This window comes from Myotis myotis, unplaced genomic scaffold (genome assembly GCF_014108235.1).
Source record: "Myotis myotis isolate mMyoMyo1 unplaced genomic scaffold, mMyoMyo1.p scaffold_m19_p_10, whole genome shotgun sequence".
Classification (NCBI taxonomy): Eukaryota; Metazoa; Chordata; class Mammalia; order Chiroptera; family Vespertilionidae; genus Myotis; species Myotis myotis.
The window spans coordinates 64,142,449-64,163,672 of record NW_023416314.1 but is presented as its reverse complement, the minus strand read 5'-3'; the positions used below and the strand labels follow the sequence as shown (position 1 = coordinate 64,163,672).

The 21,224-nt window shown below is 38.6% G+C and overlaps 1 protein-coding gene across 4 annotated transcripts in view; it reads left to right on the top strand.

Moving 5' to 3' along the window:
• The window catches only part of ZFP91 (ZFP91 zinc finger protein, atypical E3 ubiquitin ligase), a 38,974-nt gene extending 17,831 nt beyond the window's left edge, over nt 1-21,143 (top strand). For 2 of the 4 annotated variants that reach the window (XM_036325788.1, XM_036325785.1), the window contains 9 exons: nt 9,698-9,910; nt 10,781-10,817; nt 11,694-11,795; nt 12,593-12,727; nt 13,955-14,005; nt 14,408-14,486; nt 15,964-16,078; nt 17,022-17,121; nt 17,464-21,143. In XM_036325788.1, the coding sequence (XP_036181681.1) occupies nt 11,722-11,795; nt 12,593-12,727; nt 13,955-14,005; nt 14,408-14,486; nt 15,964-16,078; nt 17,022-17,121; nt 17,464-17,974 (1,065 nt within the window). In that variant the 5' untranslated portion in view covers nt 9,698-9,910; nt 10,781-10,817; nt 11,694-11,721 and the 3' untranslated portion in view covers nt 17,975-21,143. Of the gene's footprint in view, nt 1-6,098; nt 6,571-9,697; nt 9,911-10,780; nt 10,818-11,693; nt 11,796-12,592; nt 12,728-13,954; nt 14,006-14,407; nt 14,487-15,963; nt 16,079-17,021; nt 17,122-17,463 lie in introns of those variants that run through there. The other 2 variants (XM_036325787.1, XM_036325786.1) reach the window with 2 other exon arrangements.
• The last annotated feature ends 81 nt before the right edge of the window (nt 21,144-21,224 follow it).

The window sequence follows — 21,224 nt, the reverse complement described above, 5'->3', positions numbered from 1 at the left end:
CTACATGAGTCCCTAATGTTATTCTCACACTGAGATGATCCTGAGTGGACCAGAACCTCTAACAAAAAGAAATTAGCACTAATGTAATATACTCCCTAACATTTTAAGTCCAAGAAGGATCAAGTTCCTCTGAATTCAAACTAGCCAGATTGATTTAATTACATCTGGCAAGGACCCCTTCATCTTCAGTACAGTTAATTCCCTTATGGGTGACTATGGATTAGTCTTCTGCCTGCCTACCTCATTAAACCTGCTTTACTCCTTTGATCCTAGTTATATGCCCAATTTGTATCCTAACTTCTTATTGGCTGTTACTGTTTGTAATTTTGCCACTAAACTCTCTTTTCTTTACTGTGACTCTGGGGTTGAAGGAACGGGTAAAAACGGGAAGGGGAATATAGTTAATAGGGTGATGCTTACACATGACAGATGATTACTAGGATTAGTGGGGCAATTACATTGTGAAGTATAAAAATGTTGAATCACTGTATTATATACCTGAGACTAATATAACCAATATAAGATTGTACATCAACTATACTTAGAGTTAAATTTTTTTAAATTAAAATTTAAAAAAATTTTTTTTAATTTAAAATTTAAGATATAATTTCTCCCCATATCTATATATATAAAAGCCCAGTGACCATTGACGGCAGAACGACCAGAACAACTTGTCACTATGACGCGCACTGACCACCAGGGGGCAGATGCTCAATGCAGAAGCTGCCCCCTGGTGGCCACTGCGCTCCCACAGTGGGAGTGCCCCTCAGCCAGAAACCGGGCTCTGCTGGCGACACAGTGGCGGGAGCCTCCCGTGCCTCTCTGGCAGCACTTAGGAGCAGTGAGCCAAGTGGTAAGGAGCCAGCAGGCGAGTGGTTAGGAGCGAGGGGTCCTGGGTTGCGATAGGTGGCAGGCCGGGCTGAAGGACCCCCACCCCAGCCCCCCCACAAAGGAATTTCATGCATCCGGCCTCTAGTTAATCTATAAATGCAATTTAATCAAAATTCCAACAGGGTTTTTTCTGTGGAGAAAATTTGAAAAGTTCTTGGGGAACCTCTGGAGTATATAACTTACACATTGAAAACTATTAGTTTACACTAATCAGGGAATTCCACCCTCTTTCTAAGAGTAGGATTGATTCCTTAAGGAAGAAAGAAGAGGTGAAGAGATACTTTGTGGGCATCCAAGCATGGCTATTGCATATATGTATACCATAATTTATTTAATTATACCTGATTAAAGGACATTTGATATTTCAGTATTTCTTTTCTGGGATTACAGGTGATATACAAAAGCGCACTTACCATAAATGTATAGTTTTGTGAATGTTCACAGGTCTTAAGAAGCAGGACATGATCAACCACACTCAAGGGTAAACAACATTTTGACTTTTGGTAGCAAAATTTAGTTTTGCCATTTTTGAATTTTATATAAATGAAATAATACAATATGTGCTCTTTGGTGCAGGGTTTCTTTGCTCACCATTCTGTAACAATCCTCTGTGTTGTGTTTGTTATAGGTTATTTTTATTGCTGTATATTGTTCTGTTGTGGGAATATATCACTATTTATCCGTCTTACTATTTATGGGCATTTGGGTAGCTTATGACTACCCAGATGCCCATAAACTAATTATTGGCCTTTATGACTAGTGCTGCAATGCATATTTTATTAATGCAACTTTATTGAGCATAATTTATACACCATAAAATTTGCCCATTTCAAGTATGCAATTCTATATATATATTTGCCTTTTCTAGATATTTTATAAATATGTGTTTATTGTTTTTGTGTCTCTTATATAGCATAATGTTTTTGAAGTTAATCCATGTTGTAGCATGTATTGGTATTTTCATTCCTTTGTATAATATTGCTTTATATTAAAACTAGAGGCCTGGTGCATGAAATTTGTGCATGGGTAGGGTCCTTAGGCCTGACCGGCAATCAGGGCAGATCAGGGCCTTCTGGCTGCTGGCCGGGGCCTCCCTTCCCCGGCTGGCGGGGGCCTTCCTTTGTTCCGCGCTGCCCCCTCGTGGCTATTAGCGCACGTTATAGTGAGCGATTGGATTCCCGGTCGAAATCCCCAGGGGACAGTTTGCATATTAGGCTTTATATTTATAGATAATCCACTTGATTTATCCATTCATCAGTTGTCCACTTTCTAGCTATCATGAATAATGATGCTTTGAATAATCATGGAAAAGTTTTTGAGCAGGCAAATGTTTTTATTTCTTTAGGGTAGATATCTAATACTGAAATTGCTTGATTGTATGGTAAATGTATGTTAAATTTAAAAAACTGCAAACATTTCCATAGTGGCTGTGACACTTATGTCCCATCATCTATAAATGAGGGTTTCTGTTTCTTCATAATTTTCACCAATTTTTGTTATTGCCACCCCACTATTCTCTCAGGTTAGTTTCTTTAGGATGGTGGGGAAGGAACATGGTAAGACGAGTGAATTCCATAAACATGGGCCCATTGCTGCGTTTCATTTGCTGTGAAGTCATTTCCTTGATCATAAGAAGTGCTGTGTGGAATACCATGACTGTGGATAAGGTATTCTCTAAGTCCACAAATGGTTTTAGCAGAAGTATTGTGTGTAGGGGAGGAACATACATATCCAGAGTGAGTATCTAATCCAATATGAACAAAACACTGCCACTTCCATGATAGAAGTGGTCCAGTGTAATGAGCCTGCCTGTCACCAGGAATGGGGCCATATCAGGGACTCAGTGTTGGTCTCTGCCTTTAGCTCATTAGACTATAGGTAGCAGTAGCTATAGGCAATTTTGCCTTGGTGTGAGATCCTGGATTTGGTTTTCAGCAACCCCAGCTCTGCAGCTATAGGAGATAAGGATTTCTTTCAGATCATTTATGTGATACTTGAATTGGGATTTTGAATCTCTGAGCACATCTTCACCTTTCCCCACTTTATCCAGCACAATTTAGGAGTAACAGGCCAATCTCATTATACTTGTTAGTTTGAAGTGTTCTAAGGTATCAAATACATGATCAACTTGGCCTCATTATAAGTATTTAATTGGGAGTATCCATTGTTGATATTTTTGCCTACTTCTGTTGTCACATCATAAAATGGACTTTCAGTGCTCACTTTATTACTGGAAATACTAGTCGATTTAATGCCTTTAAATCTGATCAGCCCACAGAATCTATTCAGAATCTCTTAAGGTTCTCTTCCTCTGGAATCACTTTCAGTATCAGTCTGTTTTAGGGTTCTTCAGAGAAACAACCAATGGAATATAGAGAGAGAGAGAGAGAGAGAAAAAGAGAGAGATTTATTTTAAGGAATTAGCTCACATGAAGGTGGGGTAAGAGCTGGTGTTACAGTCTTGAGTCTAAAAGCCACAGGACTGGAAACTCAGGATTTCTAGTTGAATTCCCGAGGCCAAATCCCTTTCTTTGCTCTTAGTGCCATCTACATTATGGAAGATAATTTATACAGTCTACTGATTTAAATGTTAATCACATCTAAAAAATATATTCACAGCAACATCTAGACTGGTATTTGACCCAATATCTGCACATTATAACCTAGCCAAGTTGACACATAAAATTAATCATTACACTCATATCCTTAATTTTGGGCAAGTTTTCTGTTCTTTTTGCCTAATTTCAAAACTCTTCTTCAAGGTTTTAATTTTTGCTATTCTTTTTTCCCCCCCAAGAGCTTTTTTTTTCATTGTACTTTTGTTAGATACAGGATGCGGCAAAAGTAGGTTTATGGTTGTTTGTATGGAAAATAATACAATAATAAATAATAATACAAGAACAAACTGTTTTGTGCATTCACAACTGTAAGCCTACTTTTGCCCAACCCTGTAGTATACTGTTTTTATCTAATGGTGTACTTGCCTCCCATTCTAGGATATGTAAAAAACATGTTTTTCTGTTCCCTGAATTGCCCATTTCTTAAGTTGTTTTTCCTGTTTGTTTCTTTAACCTCTGATTAGAGATTTTCCTCAAGGTTCAGGTGTTCTCTAACTTTCTTTTGATTTATTTTTTATTTATTTTTTTTTTAGAGTAAAGTACTAAAATGCTGATTGGAAGATCTATGTATGCACAGTTTTACTCAGTGGACACTTCTAACTTACATGTCCAAAATGAAACACACTCTCTCTAGTATTTCCTTAAAACAACAAAAACACCTGTCTTTTTCTGTGAATGCTCCCACCATCCATCCTATTGTTTAAGTCATAAATCTAGAAACCAATTAAATCCATGACACCTTTCTATCTCCTGTTCCTTTATGAAGTCTTTGTCTGGTTTGTCTCCTAAGTATTTCACATATTTCTAATTCTTTCCATCTCCCATGATATTATTCTTTATCAAGCTATTATTCAATGCCTAGCCCAGTGGTTGGCAAACTGCGGCTCGTGAGCCACATGCGGCTCTTTGGTCCCTTGAGTGTGGCTCTTCCTAAGCCTTAGGAGTACCCTAATTAAGTTTATAACAATGTACCTACCTATATAGTTTAAGTTTAAAAAATTTGGCTCTCAAAAGAAATTTCAGTCGTACTGTTGATATTTGGCTCTGTTGACTAATGAGTTTGCCGACCACTGGCCTAGCCTATTGCAGCAGACTTTTAGCAAGTCTCCATGAATCTACTCGTACCTACCTAAGTCATTCTCCCACCTGCAACCAGAGTGAACATTAAAACCAAATCTGATCCTGCCTTTCTACTTAAACTCTTCCCTGGCTTTCTGTGGCTACCTTTTTTATTAGAATTTTTCCTGCCTCTTCAGCAACATGTTCTCTCTGCTCCAGTCATGTTGGTCTTATTTTCATTTTCCATCTCATGACAATTACATGCCTACTTTCTCCTACTCTGTCACCCACCCATCTACTCGAGTCCAACCGTATTTATTCAAACTTAAATGTTAAATTTTGAGCTAATTGTTAGCCATAGAAACCATTCAGTTATTAACATGTTTTCAGATTGGTAGTTTCAAAGAGAAAGCATCCTTTCACCTTCTCAAACCTATGTCTAAGCAGTCTTTTAATGTGATGAAGAGACTGAATGTATTTACCTGATGCTTGTACTTTGAAAGTAAGTGGCACTAGTTTGTGATTCTAATTTATCTATAGAAATTTTGCTAATGCTCATTAATATTTTTTTTCCTTTTAGTGTTCCTGCAGCTGTTGTCTGCTGGGAATAAAATCAAAACATAGATGTAGTAAACAGTGAATCTGGTGACTATAACAAAAAAGAAAAAATCCAGTTTAAGAATTAACACACATGTATACACAGTCTTGTTGATTTAAAAATGAATAAACCTGCGCAACTCGTGTAGCTCAGTGGTTGGGGGTCGAACCACAAACCAAGAGGTCACTGGTTCAATTCCTGGTCAAGACACATGCCTAGGTTTCAGACTCAATCCCCCTAGGAGCGTGCAGCAGGTAGCCAATCGATGGTGCTTCTCATTGATGTTTCCAACTCTCTATTCCTCGCCCTATCTCTCTAAAAATCAATAAAAACATATTTTAAAAGAGAATAAGTCAGATTGGAATGTACAAAAAAAATCTCAGTTTTTTTGCTGGGTTTTAATTAAAAAATTTTTCTTCCATTCTGTTTTGCAACATAACAAAAATAGTGCATACAGTTTTAGATTAAAATTCACTTTTATAGAGTAACTAGAGGCCTGGTGCATTGAAAGTTCTGCACAGGTAGGGTCCCTAGGCCTGGCCAGCGATCAGGGCCAATCTGGGGGGCGATTTGGGGGCCCCCGCTGGCACCTGCCTTGGCTGGCCTGGGGCCTGCGGAGCTGGGGACAGCTCCTGCATTGAGCGTCTTCCCCTGGTGGTCAGTGTGCGTCATAGCGACCGGTCATTCCAGTCGATTTGCATAGTCGGCTCTTATTATATAGGATTCTTGTGATCTTTTAGACCAGTATATTACATAAACAGGGCCCTCTCTTGGCACTTGAACCTAAGGTTGGGTGAAAACGAACCAAATCTGAAGGAAGCCCTGGGCCTTTTTTATATGGTTAGGTGTATTATATGAAAAAAAATATAGACTTTGGATTTACATACACCTGGGTTCAAATCTCAGCTCTATAATTTTATATGTGAGCCTAGAGAAGTCGTTACTACTTGCTTTCTTCAACTATAAAGGTAAGAATAATAACTACTTGACAGGGTTATGAAGACTAAATTTAGAAAGATGAAAAATATATATACTGCCAAGTACTTAACCAGTATTTAAGATTTGTTAATTTCTCAGAGGAAGACCTTTACTCCAACTTCTTCCTAGCCTATCAACCAACCACTCCGTTTCACCCAATAGTGTCTGTGTTAGCTTTGTAATCTTGAAGAAATCGTTTCATTACTCTAAGCTTCAGTTAGAAAAATGGGGCAACCTGGAGGAGGACCAGATCGTATTAGAATGATCCTTCTACAAGTATCTTACCATGATGAAGTGGCTATCATCTTTTGGAATTTAATGAGTTAGGTTGCTTTGAAAGAATCTGTTGCTGTAGGATGGACATAAATCACTTACATTTCATCTTTTGCTACCTACAAGAATTAGGAGAAACATTACCTGCCAGTAGTAAGTACTAATTAATATCTTTTTGTCTAAATTCACACTATCAACCATTCTTACGTTGTCCCTTCATCCTCTTTCAAGAACATGGTTGTATTCACTGTGCCTGCGTGTTCAGGCATTGGCTCATCTGATGTTGTCCTTCACCTAGGCCCATGGTCAGCAGACCGCGGCTCGCGAGCCACATGTGGCTCTTTGGCCCCTTGAGTGTGGCTCTTCCACAAAATACCACATGCGGGCGCACACGTACAGTGCTATTGAAACTTCGTGGCCCATGCGCAGAAGTTGGTATTTTGTGGAAGAGCCACACTCAAGGGGCCAAAGAGCTGCATGTGGCTCGTGAGACGCAGTTTGCTGAGCCGCAGTTTGCTGACCACTGACCTAGGCTGCTGTGGCTTTTCTCTCTTTTTATTACTTATATATCAGGAAGCCTCCTCAGATAGCTGCTATTATGAGAAACAACTAGTAATTGCCGTTGAAGTATCATACAGAAGAAACTTGGTTCTTATTTTCAAGAATTATTCATGTTTTAGCACTCATTAGTACTTAGTTGTTGTTGTTTTTAATGTTAGCTGGGTAGGTGGGTAGATTTATTTGTGTCTTAGTTTTTCCATTTAACAATGTTTTTGCCAATAATTTCATGTAATTTTTACAGATTTCTCTATACAATATCTTACTAATATAGCCTGGTTTATTTAAACACTTTCTTGTTAATGGAGGGTTAGGTTGTTTTCACTCTTCAGTTACATAAACACTAGGGGTCCAGTGCATGTATTCGTGCACCTTGAAAGGAACTGTGGGCTGCGAGGCTGCAGTAGGCACAGGGGCAGGTCTCAGCCCATCCTCCGTGCCCCCGCCTGGCCCCTCCTACCGTGGTCTCCGCCCCGGTCCCCTGTCTGCTGGCAGCCCTGCTTCCTCTGCCACTGCCCCCATGCGCTGACGGTGCGGAGCAATTGGGACCAGCGCCGTCAGTGGGTGCGAGCAGCAGCTTCTGCCCTGATCACCACTCAGGAGCAGGGGGAGGTGGAGAAGCCCTCAGGGGCAATCAGGGCCAGTAGCCTTCACTCGCACCCACTGATGGCGCCAAGTGATTGGGACCAGTGCCAGGCAGCGGATGCAAGTGGGGCCAGCGTTGGCAGTGGGTGTGAGTGGTGGCTCTGACGCCAGCAGGGTACAAGTGGGGCGGCACCGGCAGCAGGTGCGAGCACCGGGCAGGACTGCAGCGTGGGAGTAAAGCATTTTTAGTAACCACCACCCCCACTCACCTGCTCCACCATCCCTCTGCAGCCAAAGCCTGCCATGTTCCGCACACGCCCCCTGGTGGTCAGCGCACAAAATAGCAACCAGTTGTTCTGTTCCACTGTTGAGTCTATTTGCATATTAGCCTTTTATGCTACAGTGAACCTCCTCTTGCCAGTTTATTTTCCTTGGGTAGATTCTTAGAAGTATAATTGCTGGATGTATTTTGGACCTTCCCTGTAGGTGACTAATATTTGTCAGTTTCTTGTATAGTCCTCCAAAAGTATTACCATCTGTAAGAAATTTATCTTTTATATATATTACATGTGTATTTGAGATGTGAAAATTCATATAACCAGTCCCTCCTGATATTTAGTTTTCTACTCTTGTACTACCAAAATTAGTGCTAGGATGACCATATCTAAGTCATTTTATAAGTGTGATGGCAGTTTTGTAGGATAAAGTCCTAGTAGTTAAAATTAACATGAAATGGTGTGTGCATTTATAATTTTGATAGATTTTGCCAAATTGTCCATAGAGTAGTGGTTCTCAACCTTCCTAGTGCCGCTACCCTTTTAATACAGTTCCTCATGTTGTAGTGACCCCCAATTTCCTTGTTACAAATCGAACATAATTAAAGCATAGTGATTAATAACAAAAACAATATGTAATTATATATGTGTTTTCTGATGGTCTTGGGCGACCCCTGTGAAAGAGGTCGTTTGACCCCCAAAGGGGTCGTGACCCACAGGTTGAGAACCACTGCCCTAGAGGTTTTGCCAATGCACATGCCGTTGCCATCTGTATTAGAATGCCTGTTTTCCTAAAGCTTTGCTAATACTTAGTGTGTGGTCAAGCATTTGGATCATTGCCAACATGATAGGGGAACAGTTGTGTCATACTATCATTTTCATTTGAGTTTTCTGCTGTTATGAGTAGATTGAGCTTTCCTATTTGTATGTTTGAAAGCCATATTTTATGTTTATGTAGTCAGTTGTATTAGTCTTAAGACGTGAAATTTTGTGCTATTCTTAGAAAAGCCTTTTTTATTTTGAAATTATTAAACGAATCTTCCAGGCTCACTTTTAATATACTAACTTATATAGAAACAACAAACTACTCTAGGTTTGAAATCCAATTTCTAATGCTAAATTTTTATTGCATATTGTGCAGACTGGGGTGACCCTACCTCACCTATTCTCCTTTTAAAGTATGGGAAAAGTATAGGGTAACAAGAATCAAGGGAAGCATTCCTGTTAAGGAATTTCTTGGTTGTTAAAACATCTAGAGCTATGATTCTTTCTTTTTAATGCCTCTGTACTTTTTCAGTCATCTTTCTGGGATCACTCACTTAATTTAGGTTCTTTTATCTTAGATCTAAAAGTTAGAATCCATGAATTGAATTACTTGGGTATATTTCATATACTCCTCTAAGCATTCCTCTTTTTAGTAAAGAAGTATAAAATAAGTTTTTTCATTAAAGAGATGATAGTAAGATAAGTTTTATCTGCTTTTTCTCTCATTTTATTGTTTCTATTTTGTTTAAAAAGCTGAGGGTTTTTTTTTCTCTGAAAAAAAAAAGATGTTTACTGTGCTAGCTGGTTTGGGTCAGTGGAAAAAGCATCAGCTTGTGGACTTGAAGGATCCCGGGTTTGATTCTGTTCAAGGGCAAATGCCCAGGTTGTGAGCTCGATCCCTAGCAGGAAGCAGCCAATCAATGATTCTCACTCACCACTGATGTTTCTATCTCTCTCTCCCTCTTGCTTCCTCTGAAATCAATAAAAATAAATATTTTTTTAAAAGTTTACCTTCTTGACTGAATTTACGATAGTAGATATACAAGGATAGTTTTTGGTTAACTGTCAACTTAAAAAAGAATGATGTTTTCATCTAGATCCCAAGGAAGAGAAAAAGGAAGAAGACGATTCTACTCTCCCTCAGGAAGTTTGCATTGCTACAACTAGGCCTAGCCGGGGCTGGCGCAGTAGCAGCAGAACATCTGTCTCTCGGCATCGTGACACAGAGAACACCCGAAGCTCTAGGTCCAAGACTGGCTCATTGCAGCTCATCTGCAAGTCAGAACCAAATACAGATCAGCTTGATTATGGTATGGGGCAAGCAGATAATGGTTATGTAAGAACCAGTTGTCTGTTGGTTTTAAACGTAATGCTAAACATTTACCAAAACAGCTTAACTTTCAAGGGTAGGTGTGGTGATATAGGAAGGGTTCTTTTTTTGACAATGTGGACGAAAGGGGCCACATGCTGATCTGACCAGCTCAGGGGAGGTCTGCATGGCAGTCTTGCCAACTTAGAGACCTAAAGTTACCACAAAGGATGGTCTGAAATAAAACTTGAAGTAAAAGCAGTTATGGTGAGCAGTTAGGTTCTAGGCCGGTATCTTCACTGACAAGGTCAACCTTTACCTTAACTGAGCCTATCTGTCTTTTTGCATCTAGGATAACATACCCTTGAAGTGTCTGGGTAACTTGTAACTTTCCCTTTTTCTGGACCCCTTGGGGTACAACCAAATGCGCTGGGCGGGCACCAGGACAGATACCACAAATTCCTTCATTATCATGTTAATTGTTCCTGCACCCACCTAAGTATGTGTCCATCATTTTACTTTTTATCCAGTCCCAGGGGTTTCCCCACTTTGCTTTCTCCCACCTCCTTAATCTATCACCAATGAATTTCATGTAACCCACCTATAGCCCTCCTTTTACTGCAATGTATAATACAGATGTAACCCGCCATTCTCTAGAGCATTATCTCAATTCCTTGAGGTTCTGCTTCTTGCATATGTCGACAGTTTGGCTCAAATTCACAAAAATTCTTTACAGGTTTCAATGGTTTTTTTATGTTAACAATTTGCAGATAGTCTCCTTTTGCATGATTACCTTAGGCAGCAATTTGGTCTCTTAGCTGCAGGAAGAAAACTACATAGATAATGCTTTGTTTTGGCTTTACTTTTCCAGAAGTTGCAGAAGAGCATCAATCTCCAGGTGGCATCAGGTAAGAAACATTTCATATTTCATCCCTTGGGAACATAGAACACAGTCACATTAAATTCTTAAAGTTGTTTTCTATTTGAATTTTGAGCTATAACAGAGAAAGTAACTTCAGTTTTGGTATTTAGTTTAAATCCCACTTTGTTGTTTTTAATCCTCATCAGAGGATATTTTTTCCATTGATTTTAAGAGAGAGTGGAGGGGAGTGGGAGACAGGAGAGAGAGTGACGAAAGAGAGACACATCTATTGTTTGCCTCCTGCACGTACCCCAACCAGGGCCGGAATTGAACCTTCAATCCTTGACTGGAAATTGAACCCAAGATCCTCAGGCCAGGGCTCTAACCAAACACCTGCCAGGGCCCACTTTGTTCTTGATTAGAGCCATGACCAGGTAATCGTAGTTATAGAGTTCAGAAATCATTATCTCAGGCATCTTCTATGTTCTGGTTTATTCCATGCTTGGCACCAATATGAAATGAGGTTGTTTAGACCAGGGTTTTGAAATGTTATCAATATCTTTGGTGGTGAGTCACGTGATTTTTATTTATTCTTTTGTGTGTTGATAGGTGTTTTTTGATACAACAGATTACTAAACATAGTATTATGTAGTCAATTGGATTTTAGCCCATCATGCCATTGAACAGTCATCACCTTGCCTTTGTTTAATAAAGTGATAGCATATCTAGGATTTTTAGTTACATTTTTTTCTTCAGGATAGAGCAGCTAGATGCAGTTCAACTAGATCATAAAGATAAAAACTTACTGTAAATCTTTGGCTATCTCCAAAAATATTTACTTAATAACATATACTAAATTAGAAAATCCCCTCAGATTCAATCTTTACAGCTAGAATTTCTAATCTTAGTTACTTCTTTTTAGTAGTGAGGAGGAAGAAGAAGAAGAAGAAATGTTAATCAGTGAAGAGGAAATACCATTCAAGGATGACCCAAGAGATGAGACCTATAAGCCCCACTTAGAAAGGTATGTCTCATTTTACTCTAGACATGTCAATGAAAAATAAGTTTGGAAAGTACTGTTGCATGTTTTTATTTTGGCTTATTGCCAAACTAATGGGTATAGACTTAATTTTAATTAATTAATTAATTAATTTGTTTATTTATTTATAAAATATTTTTGATTTCAGAGAGTGAAGGGAGAGGGAGAGAGAAATAGAAACATCAAAGATGAGAGATAATCATTGATTGGCTGCCTCCTGCATGCCCCCTACTGGGGATTGAGCCCACAACCTAAGCATGTGCCCTTGACTGGAATCAAACCCAGGACCTTTCAGTCCACATGCCGATACTCTATCCACTGAGCCAAACCAGCTAGGGCTAGACTTAATTTTAAATGGATAATTAATTATGCACTTATTTTACAAATCTAACATTCTTAATTACCCCTCATAAAATCCTTTCTTCCATTTATAGAACTTTACTTTGATCATATCCATATTATTATGATGTTTGCCTGTTTTATCATAACAAGATATGAATTGCTTGAATACTTGGAATTTTCTGCTTTTGTTTATCTTTGTAACTATAGTGAGATTTCATTTTAGGGCATCATTAGCCTTGGGTGGAGGTCATCCCATAGACTTGAAATATTTGTCATTACTGTGCTTATGAGGAATGGTTAGCTGGAAATCACATTTTATGAGCCAAGGATCATCATTTTATAATAAATCCATGATAACCTCAGGCTTTACCTTGTTATCAAGTTTTCCTTGAAAGGATACTTTGCTAGATGCCAATGTTGAAATGTATTTGTGCTTTCAGGGAAACCCCAAAGCCACGGAGAAAATCAGGAAAAGTGAAAGAGGAGAAAGAGAAGAAAGAAATTAAAGTGGAAGTAGAGGTAGAGGTGAAAGAAGAAGAGAATGAAATTAGGGAAGACGAGGAACCTCCTAGAAAGTGAGTGAGCAATTACTACTAAAAATGGAAACTTAACATTTTGAAAGCACGGTGGAAAAAAGCTGGGAGTGTTAGGGCAGATGTTGACATACACATATAGGGTGGGGCAAAAGTAGGTTTGCAGTTCTTACGGAAAATAATAAAATAAATAATCTATATATATAAAAGCCAAACAACCGTCCAACTGTTCGTCCGGTAGCTATGATGCACACTGACCACCAGGGGGGAGACAGCGCAGGAGCAGAAACCATAGGTTTGGAAACGTGGAACAGGCTGATGAATCTCAGAGGGGAGGGTGGGAAGAGATTAACAAAAGATCTTATATACATACTAGAGGCCCAGTGCACGGATTCGTGCACTGGTGGGGTTCCACAGCCTGGCCTGCAGGGATTGGACTGAAACCGGCTCTCTGACATCCCCAAGGGGTCACAGATTGAGAGAGGCTCAGGCCAGGCCTAGGGACCCCACCAGTGCACGAATCCGTGCACCGGGTCTCTAATACAGTAATAAACTATTTCCTGTACTCACAACTGTAAACCTACTTTTGCCCCATCCTGTATTCCTGCCTTGAGCAGCTAACTATTGTATTGCAGAGACTCTTCTCAAAAAAGCTTGAAAAGTGTAATTCAGAGGCAGTACTTAAAGACATACAAATGAATAGGCAAGTCAGTAAATTACAGGGATGCAGAAGGAGTAGAACAGCAAGAAAAAGTATGGCAAATGTGGATCTTCAAAAGAAGGGCAAATGATGTAATAACCTTGATCAGGTAAAACCTTTCTTGTCTAGTAACCACTTCTCGTTGCAGCAGTAAGATTTTTGTGTGTCTAGGCTTTCTGGTTCTAGTGCAAGGAGACTATAGTTTATATATTTAGGGTTTTTTTAGATAATAGATTCTTTTATTCTACTTTTTAATTTAATATTTAAGTGGTATACTTTTCACTGAAACAACTCTTCAAGTAGTAACCTTGAGGTTTATCCAAGTCTTCTGTAGTATTGTATAGTTTATGAACAGTATATTTTTAACTTGTGATGCAGACTTTTTGGAAAGTAAAATTGCTTGGGAATGAAATCTTGGTTTGGTTTGCCAGATATGTTTGTAACTTTATGTATTCTGCTACCTGCTCTTTGGTCTTGAGTATATATGTCTTCAGCCGTCCTTCACTCAATAAACGTCAATCCAGAATATGTGTACAGTTTACTCTTTTTTTTTATTATTATTATTATAGGAGAGGAAGAAGACGAAAAGATGACAAAAGTCCACGATTACCCAAAAGGAGGTGAGGATTTGAACTCCTGTGTTTTACCTTGTTTTTGGTGGTAGGTATTTTACTCACATATGCCCTTATAATAATGCTGCAGGAATGGACAAAAGCAACTTTGTTAATGTCCGTGATGCAAAGTTACTGTGTTTTTATTTCCACTGCAGGATCTGAGTGTTTCTCAAAATCTTAATACTTTTTTACCCATTGAGGGTATGGGATTACTAATTTATTTTGTGTTATTTTTTGTATAAACATTATTTTAAACATTTTGCAATTGCTGTTTACTTCTAACAAATTATATGGAAACTATAATGATAGTATAAAGTTGCTATTTCCTAATAGTGCAGTTTGAGTTGAAGGTCACTGGGCAGACTGTGTCTTCTCTGTTGCTAACTTTTCTCCTACATGCTGATTTAGGAAAAAACCTCCAATCCAGTATGTGCGTTGTGAGATGGAAGGATGTGGAACCGTTCTTGCTCACCCTCGCTATTTACAGGTCAGTGAAGTTGTGTAAGACAGCCTTCCAGGTTATGTCCCATTACTAATTTAGTTCTCAAGCTTCATGGGACTTTAGAATGTGTGATTTTGTGTAAGCTTTATCATTAACATGCAATGTCAAGAAAAGTCTTTATTTAAACATAAAATTAGTTTACTCATTGGTTAAAAAAAAACGAAGAAGTAAAGTGTCTAAGAACCTGAGCCCAAATGGAGGATTTTCCTTGGAATCTTTGAAAATTCCAGTGTTTCCCATTATAGTGCAAATATTTTTTTATGTGAGATTATTATAATGACACACCAAGACAAAGGAGAACAGATTTTATTTTAATGTGTAGTTTTAAAAAATAAATTTAGTAGCTCAAACCAGTGATTTCTTGAATACTGTTTAAAATAAATTTAAAATTTTTAGTTTGCAAAGTTTTTTAGAAGTGAATAGGTTTTTAAAAATATGAATAAATATAACAGCTTATGTTTAGGTGTCACAGAAAATCTGTAAATGAATACAAGTCACTAAAGCCTAGGAAATGCCTGTTTGATATTTAGTTTAGCAGCAAATATAACATGAGATTCAGGCCTTACTTTCTGTTTCTGGTTCTGTTACAATAATGATAGCTAGTGTTCTTGTGCTATGTGTCATTTGCTGCGCTAAGCACCATGCACCACGCAGTATATGATCTCTAGATCCTTACAACACTACAAGACAGCTGATCTCCATTTTACAAATGAGAACTAGAGCTTACAGTATTAAGTGCACATCTCCTAAGATCTGGGGTCCTCAAACTACAGCCCTCAAATATTGTATTTGTTCCTGTTTTGTTTTTTTACTTCAAAATAAGATATGTGCAGTGTGCATAGGAATTTGTTCATAGTTTTTTTTAAAACTATAGTCCGGCCCTCCAATGACCTGAGGGACAGTGAACTGGCCCCCTGTTTAAAAAGTTTGAGGACCCCTGCCTAAGATCATGCTGTTAGTAAATGACAGGCCCTGATTGGAATTCAAGTTTATTTCTGTAGCCTATGTTCTTAACTAACTAACTATCTATCTATATACATATATATATATATATATATATATAGATATATATAGAGAGAGAGAGAGAGAGAGAGAGAGAGAGAGAGAGAGAGAGAGAGAGAGAAAGAGAAAGAAGCCTGAGCGACCTGAATGACCAAACGACCAATTGACCGGTTGCTCTGACATGCACTGAACATTAGGGGGCAGGTGCTCAACTCATGAGCTGCCCCCTGGTGGTCAGTGTGCTCACACTGCCGGTCATCCTCCCACGGTCCCTCCCACCAGCCAGCCGGCTGAGGGACCCCATCCATGCACAAATTCGTGCACTGGGCCTCTAGTTTGATTATATAGCCTCTCTATCCATATACAAAGTATTTGATTTTTCTTCAGCACTTTGACTTAGCAAAGGATCAGATATCTGAGAAGTTTTCATTTTTATCCCTCTACACTTTTACTGTTTTAGCACCACATTAAATATCAGCATTTGCTGAAGAAGAAATACGTATGCCCTCATCCCTCCTGCGGGCGACTCTTCAGGCTCCAGAAGCAACTTCTGCGACATGCCAAACATCATACAGGTACTTTCAAAATAAAATTTTTCAGCAAGTATATAAATGCACTGTACTTTTAAGTGCAGGTGGTAATTATATTCTTTTTCTAACATAAATCTTAGAAGAATCTATAGTCAAATATGAGAGAAAGGTGGGAAAGTAAAATGTAATGACATAAATTTTACAAGGGATGGCCTGCCGAATCAGCACCTGCATTTAATAAGGTCTCTTGGTGGTTTCTAAGTACATTCAAGCTTGAGAAAAACTTGGCTCTTCTCCCTACTTAATTTTAAAACTGCTTGGGATGGAATATAGGATTAATTTTGTTATTCTTTGCCTTTTAATTTATCTTTGTGTTGTCACTCTATTTGTAGTAATTTTAAGTGAAGACATAGAAAATGTACTGGTCATTCAACAAATGGTATTAAGCATCTGTTTGTGCACTCTCTTGTGAATCAAGTGATGAAGAAATAATTAAGTATGATGCTCCTTTGCCACTTAGATTCCACACCATGTTATCAAATTCATCAAAAATCCTGTGAAATTTGAAGGGCTTGTGAAATGACAGAGGGTGGTAGTTGAATGGTGCAGATGATGTGGGGTAGGAGAAGAAGGTAAATACAGGTACTGTACTTTATATTTGATAGCAGCAATTCGAGAGAAGTATAAATTGTTTATCTTTATTTTTAAAGAATAAAATCCATGAAAATGTAGTTGTTTACTTACCACGCAATTTATCCAAGATCTGGATTGCTGGTAAAATTAAGATTAGGATTTTAGTTCCCATATATTTCTATTGGTTTTTTTATTTCATTCTAAATTTTGTTTATCCAATTTTTATACATTGAAGATAGTGTTGCTCTTACTCTGAATTGACCTGCCCAATCATCTGCTTACTTACTGTAAACTAGGAAAAAAAATACTTAGAGGGTTTCTGAATGGAACACTAACCACAGTTTTTTCTTTCTAGATCAAAGGGATTATATCTGTGAATACTGTGCTCGGGCCTTCAAGAGTTCCCACAATCTGGCAGTGCACCGGATGATCCATACCGGCGAGAAGCCATTACAGTGAGTGTTTATTTATTGGTAAACATCTGGGTGAGAAGTACATTTATTTACCCCACTTGAGGGTTGGCCCCTTTATAAACACTTTAGCTTCTGCTATTCTTTACTTTTACCAAATTAGAGTGGGTATGGTTTGGGTGAGCCTACTTAGTGAACTTTTTCTTTTGTTGTTTAAACAAACAGAAGAAGTCAGATTAGCTTTCCATCTGGTAACTTTTTCTAGTCTCTCACAAGAAGTACATGTTACTCTATTGCTTATGTATGTGATCTCTAAATCACACCTGACTTTGAATAAGAACTCTTTATTTCTCTATCTGATAAACCATTTTCTTTTCCTCTCCTTAGATGCGAGATCTGTGGATTCACTTGTCGGCAAAAGGCATCTCTTAATTGGCACATGAAGAAACATGATGCAGACTCCTTCTACCAGTTCTCTTGCAATATCTGTGGCAAAAAATTTGAGAAGAAGGACAGCGTAGTGGCACACAAAGCAAAAAGCCACCCTGAGGTGCTGATTGCCGAAGCTCTGGCTGCCAATGCAGGCGCCCTCATCACCAGCACGGATATCTTGGGCACTAACCCAGAGTCTCTGACACAACCTGCAGATGGTCAGGGTCTTCCTCTTCTTCCTGAGCCCTTGGGAAACTCCACCTCTGGAGAGTGCCTCCTGCTAGAGGCCGAAGGGATGTCAAAATCATACTGTAGTGGGACAGAACGGGTGAGCCTGATGGCTGATGGGAAAATCTTTGTGGGAAGCGGCAGCAGTGGGGGCACTGAAGGGCTGGTCATGAACTCGGATATTCTCGGTGCTACCACAGAGGTTCTGATTGAAGATTCAGACTCTACTGGACCTTAGTAGAAGGGAAGACTTTAGGCACTGGGACAGCTCAGACTTTGTATTTAAAAGATAAAAAGGACAAAAAAAATTTAAAGCATTTAAGATCTAGTAAAATAACTGAAGGGCCTGCTCTTTCCAATGTGGATCACAGCACACACACATATATCTACTCTCTCTCCTCCTCCTGTCCCCTTGATAAAATTGATGTTGCCTTTACCAGAAAGGTAGACAAAAAACACAAAGCTCTTAAAGCGAGGGTTATCCTCATGCTCGGTTCCAACCAGGCAAACTTTCTGCTGATTAGCAGATTCCCTTTCCCAACCTGTAAATCTTACACGTTCTGGATCAGCTTTTAACTCTTAGTAATATATACTGTCCTATAATTCCCTTCTCCTCCTTTACTGCTGCCCTATGGTCTGGCTTCTACCCACTGCAGCACACTTACTCTCAAAGTATCATATAATTCTAATCTCTGGAGGCTGGCAGCTTGACTTGGCACTTTAGGGCCCCTTAGCAGGGTGAGCTGTTAAAACAGCACACATCTCTCACCCCCTTTTCCTCCGTTCCTCACCTGGTTTCAGAAAGGAAGGATACATACATGGGGACCACTTTGACCCCACCACCTCAGTCCTCCTCCCAACACCTTTATATGGTTCTCAGTGGTGCTCACTTGCTTGGAAGCAGGCTCCCAACAGGGAGGGGACTGCCCTTTACATGGTCCCTTTGACCATAGGACAGGGCTGCATATCAGTGAGACAGAAAAGTCCCAGTTTAATGGCAGAAATTTGCACTTTGAACATGTGTGTTTTTGTGTTGTGGAACCTGAGATTTTTTTATTTATTAACGGAAAGTCTGATTTTTTTTTTCTTTTTTTTGTCTTTGTTGCTATATTTTGTGGGGCTGGGAGAGATTACATTATTCTGACATGGGGTCCTTTCCATAAGAGGTACTTTTGAAGGCAAGATAAAAGGTTGAAGAAGCACAGCCAGCCTCTAAAAATCATAGCTTTCCAGTGGCCTTGAAGCTGGTCCTCAGCACTAAAAAAATCACTACAGTAGCTTAGTGCTTTCTCAGAAGCCTTTTTAGGGGAGAATGTTATATTTGTGGTCATTAGTGCTCTGTGAGTTTTTAAAACATTGAGATTTAGGAATTTTGAGGGGATGAGGAAGGTTGTTCAGGGTCTGAATTACAGATACGAGATTTTTTCTTGTGAATTTGTTTTTGTTTTTATTTTGTCCCCATCATTTCTTTACACATACCTCCCTATTGGCCCAACTCTGGCCCCTTGCTTTGTTTTTGTTTTTGCTTTGCTTTATCATTGGTTCATTCCAGCTCCCGATTAGTGAAGGACACTGCCATTATTGAAGGAATAGTCTAGGAGCTGTACAATTTTAAGTCAAAGAAAATGCTCTTGTTTTCTAAATTTAGTAACACTTGAGAAGAAAAAAGGCTTCAATAGACAAAATTAATGTAATAATAGGTTTGGCTTCCACCTGAAATCCTTGGAATTACCACTTCCCTTGAAATAGGGATTTTCATGGGATGGATTGCTTATTACTGTGTATAAGTTCGTAACACCCAGAAGACAAAAACCTATTTGGGCTCATTTTTAGGGAATTAAAAGGGCAATTTCTGTCCTGTGTACCTCAGAAGTTGGAATTCAAGGCTTGCCCTATGCATTGTTTGTCAGAAATGTGTGATGGCTGTTGGAAAGAATGAAGTTTTGCTGAGAACAAAAGGAACAGCTTGTTTTTCACAAACACTAAAACTACAAAGTTTATCAATTTTCTCTTTTGATTTTTTTTCCCCAAGAAGAGGGTAACAAAATGTCATCTCTGAAAGAGGCTTGCTTGACACCCACGAGTCTCCATGGCTGGGATACCAGGGAGTGGGGAGTGAGACACCTACAGTGCACAGTCTTAAATGCACTATTGATTCTCTTCAGCATGTGGCAGCATTGCCATCCCTCCAGTGTGGGGGTAGAAAGGAATAAGGATAGAAGGGATGTAGAATGTGCTTTCCTGCCCACAGTAAGGATTTGGAGTTGACTTTGGTATGTTGATTAGATATGAAAATATATATGACTGACTGGGTGGGTCTACAACAAAGTTGTTCTCACCTTACCACCCTCCCCCGTAGAAGTCTGTTTTGTACTGTTTCACTAGCTAACATCCATTCCCCATATTTACCTTTATCTTTGTTACATTTATTTTACCCTTTGTGTCCATAAATTACATCTTTGGTAGTTAGTAATGAGATATTTTAGCCATGTACATGAAAGCAAACTGCATTAAAAAAAAATCTTTATGAGATAGAGGTAAATATGTTCTCACACTCCTCTCCCTGTCAGAGTTCTAATAATTGAAACTATTGTTCTTTCTCCCTTTGTTGTCCTTTTCATAGCTACCATTTGCCTATAATATGCTTCAATAAATTATTATAGCAGTTTGCAATAAACTTTTAAGTATTTTTCATGGACTTTATCTTTTTCCTTTTGAGATGAGGATGCTAGCATAGGAAAGAATTGGTGTATGTACTGGGCCCTCTTCCCTTTTTCTTTTCTGCTTCTCATGCTGTTTACTTGTCCTTCCAAGGAGCTCTTTGAATCTTAAAATTCTGCATTTCCTACTTCTAGTCAATTCTGTTATCTTTTCCCCCCACTGCATATTCTCCATCTTGAATTGGCAATTCTAGATTCTGAAAATGTAGTTGAGATACAAGCATTATTTCTGTGCTTCCCCATTGTTTGATTGCCCAGAATTATTTTGCATAATTGAGACCTAATATGCTTCAGAAAGTTTAGATAAACACTGGCCAGGATTACTGGGAGTAAAAAATATATATATATATTAAGGTATGGAAAGGCATCCACATAGAGCACTTGAACCTCCTTTGTACTTGTTTGGAGAAAAAAATATAAAAGAGTGTATTAAATCTGAGGTTATTACAGTCTGGTTGTTTGAAATTCCATTTTTCTCTCCTGTCTTTTTCCCACTTACCAATGTACTCAAGAAGATTAAAAAATTGTAATGGATCAATTTAAAATATTTTTATTTCCTTAAAGCCTTTTTGCCTATTGTAATGTGCAGGACCCTTCTCCTTTTATGGGAGAGACAGGTAGTTACCTGAATCTAGGTTGAAAAAGTTATGTAAAAAGAAATTATAATAAAAGGGATAATCTGCTTTTCAAATTCTTGTTTTCTCTTAATCTAGGTAAAACATATCCAAAATAAATATGTAAAGAAGAAAATAAAATTGTCTTCATGGA